This window comes from Neltuma alba, unplaced genomic scaffold (assembly GCF_004799145.2).
Source record: "Neltuma alba isolate B1F8T4 unplaced genomic scaffold, ASM479914v2 tig00005204_pilon, whole genome shotgun sequence".
NCBI lineage: Eukaryota > Viridiplantae > Streptophyta > Magnoliopsida > Fabales > Fabaceae > Neltuma > Neltuma alba.
The window spans coordinates 80,030-83,469 of record NW_021634019.1 but is presented as its reverse complement, the minus strand read 5'-3'; the positions used below and the strand labels follow the sequence as shown (position 1 = coordinate 83,469).

Genomic DNA, 3,440 nt, shown 5'->3' with positions numbered 1-3,440 from the left:
GGAAGATGTGGTGGAAGCAGTAAGTAGCGAAGATGACAAAGAGAAGGCAACTGAAAATGAAGAAACCGGTGAAGAAGGTAAAGGAAGCCCAAAAGATTCAATTATGTCACAAGAGGAACAACAGAGTGAACCAGAAGGAGATGATAAAGAAGAGGGCAAAAGTGCTTCGAGTGAAGAAGAGAGTCAAATGAAGAGGGCAAAAGTGCTTCGAGTGAAGAAGAGAGTCAATCTCAACCTGAGGAGAAAGGAGAAGGGAGTCACTCTGGATCAGAGGATGATGGAGAAGAAAAAACACAAGACAAGTCTAGTGATGCAGCAGCAGAAGAGGATAAGGGTGTAGGCGATGAAATGGAGGAAAAGGATGAAAGGGACCAGCAAGCACAAGGGCAAATGGATGTAAGAAGATCAACACGGGTGAGAAGCCGTGCAATCAAATCTCCCTGGTTAGAGGAGGTGAAAAAAGGCCGTGGCAAGAGAAAAGCTGACGAGAAAGAGGAATTATTCCAGATGTGCACGAGAAGATGTGATCAAGATGAAGGTGCCAAGTAAGTGTTGGGACTGATTGTAATTGGGACAACTGATTGACAACAATTTTACACATACAACCCTTGTGCTCATTGTTCCTTTTGCTGCAGGTACATTGTAGAGATGTATGGGTACTTCTTGACACGTGCTGAGCTTTGCTGCCTACAAGACAGGAAATGGATGAACGACAAGGTAAGACAGTTGTTTATATAGATAGAGAACTGCGAATGTCATTATGATCATGACTAACTGTTTGTATGTGTGATATAGTTCATGTCTATGGTGGCGAGAACCTTGGTGGGAGATGAAAAAGAGAACCACAGTCGTGTCAATAGGCACATTTTTACACCCGAGTTAATGCAAACAATGGCCGCTAATCCTCTTAGGTGGAGCATGGAAAAACATGAACATGAAATCTTACCGGAGCACATAGGATATAACATTGGAGACTGTGACTTCATATTTGGCCCCACCCTTTTCAATTACCATTGGTTCTGTTACGTGATGGATGTAAGAACTATGCGTTTCTATGCCCTTGACTCGTTGGTGGACAATTTGACGATGTTGAGATTACAAAGAGAGGAAGAAGAAGCAATGAAAACAGGGAAGAAACCACAAAGGAAGCAAGGGAAGAAGAGAGGACAGATAGATCCTAAGCAATTCATGGCGAGAGGGATTGTATGCACAACTTTACATTCATTCTATAACTTGTTAATGCGTTATGGTTGCTTGTCTGCTTAACTGTCCTGGTTGTTAATGCCTGCTGATTACTTGTCATTGGCTACAGCGAAGGTTGTTAATGCTTCCTGATAACTTGTCATTCACAACTGTCAAACTTGTTTCTTCTGTTTGTCCCTTTTTTGCAGAGAGATTGTTTTTGCCAAGTGCTTCGTGTGCTAAAGCCATCACTGTTTGCGGAGGAGGACAAGATTGACGAGGAAGTCACATGGGCAAAAGTTCATGTGCAATCTGACACGTGAGTTATTTTTCAGCACAACAAGTACTTGTGTCTCAACTTTTGGGAGCTAATGTTCATTCACTAAAGTACTTGTTTTTCCTTTGTAGGGACTCTTGTGGGGTGCATGTGTTGAGCTGGTTACAAACATGGGACGGCACTGAGTATGGTGATGACGGCTACACAATACCTAAGTACTCCCATGAAGAAATCCATGACTTGAAGGTTGGATGCTTGTGGTGGCTCGTGACTCATCGGAACAACTTGCATGGCGATGAAGTGTTGTCTTTGCTGCGAGGAAACCCCCAAAGCAAGAGGAAGAAATAAATGACAAGCATATATTGTATTTACATTTATTTATTTGACAGCATAGTGACATCTGAACGTCAAGTTTACATTTTATTCTTTTCTTTGAGCATGTATGAATCCTGAATGTTAAGATATGTTAATGTGTTTTGATATCCTTTACTGGTTATCAAGTTTTTGTAAAGGCATTCATGTGTTTTCATCATGGCCACAAATGCAGACTGAATAAGACTGGATAAACAAATGGTACCCACGGTGACATCATAGGCATATATCAGAGTCCTCTCTGCCACATCTGTTTACAACCTCAACAGGGGTTGTTCACAACCTCAAAAGGGATTGTTGACAACCCGAACAGAATTGGTTAACAACTCAGTCGGGGTATAACACAGCTGTTAACTTAATTATATTATGAGCACATATAACGACCTTAATAGCAAAAATTGAGAGCATTTTAAAGTCATTAACAGCTTAAAAAGAACCAAATCATATTATAGCAGATTTTTATTCCAGCAATTCATTTACAACCTCAACAGGGATTGTTGACAACCCGAACAGAATTGGTTAACAACCTTCGCATTGCCCCTGACAACTGACGCTGGGGATACCACAACCTCCACATGAGATCTAATTCTAACCAAATCATATCATATTATGACTTTAACACAGCTCGAATGTCTTAAGAAATCACTGAACACTGGAAGTAGGAGAAATTGTCACTTTATATCAGTAACATAATTGAGACTGCTAATGACAACCTGCATGGCGTCTGATAACAAGTCCATTACAACCTATTCACCAGTACATCAAAAATACAGAAATGATGTTATATCAGATTACAACCAGGTGTCATTTACCACTTGATATATATATGTACAACATAACTACACCAAATTTACAACCTATTCAAAAAAGCATACGTGTTGCATGTGTGGATAATGACGGACAACTTGAGGTGTAGGTTATGACATTTACAAAAAAAATGCTGTCACAAGCATTCACAAAACGAAATATCAACAAGCCACCAGCAAAGCTCAACTTGGATTGGGGTTCTGGCAAGTCTTCACAGTGTGGCCTGGCTCATGGCATCTTCCACAGTGGTAAAGTTTTTTACTTTGAAATTGAGATTCAATCCTTCTTTTCTTTGGCCTCCCTGAGGGTCTTTTAGTGATTGGTGGCTGTAAAAATGTTCCCGTCATCATCTGCGTAACGGTGAGAGCTTCGGGACGAGGACAATCATGTGTCGCAATTGGCCTCATACTACTTGCATATATCTTCTCTTGGGCTGACAGCTTATAGCAATCATCTACAAATTCATAAACACTACCATGAAGTAGCTTTATCGCTGCACAGGCATGAGCACAAGGTACTCCGCTCATTTGCCATGCTAAACAAGTGCATTTCTGAGCTGTGAGATCAACAGTGACACAAATTATTCCAGTAGGAGATGTAGTATCAACTTGAACTCGGTTATCTCCATAATATACAGTATGCATATTCTCCGCTCTTGCTACTTTTTCTTGCAACTTGGACTCAATATTTGGCCCAACGCCATTTGTCCAATTTTCCATTGCCATTTTGCTTGCAACCATCTTCTTGGCTAATTTCTCCATATGCTCATGTATGAGAACTGACACATTGTGCTTCCTCTCCT

The 3,440-nt window shown here is 40.7% G+C and overlaps 1 protein-coding gene across 1 annotated transcript; it reads left to right on the top strand.

The window, feature by feature from the left end:
- Nucleotides 1-348: 348 nt before the first annotated feature.
- Nucleotides 349-1,030, top strand: LOC114747106 (uncharacterized). Its single transcript, XM_028935393.1, has 4 exons — nt 349-545; nt 636-717; nt 796-852; nt 959-1,030. Exons 1-4 carry the CDS (start codon nt 349-351, stop codon nt 1,028-1,030), a joined length of 408 nt encoding a protein of 135 aa, XP_028791226.1.
- The last annotated feature ends 2,410 nt before the right edge of the window (nt 1,031-3,440 follow it).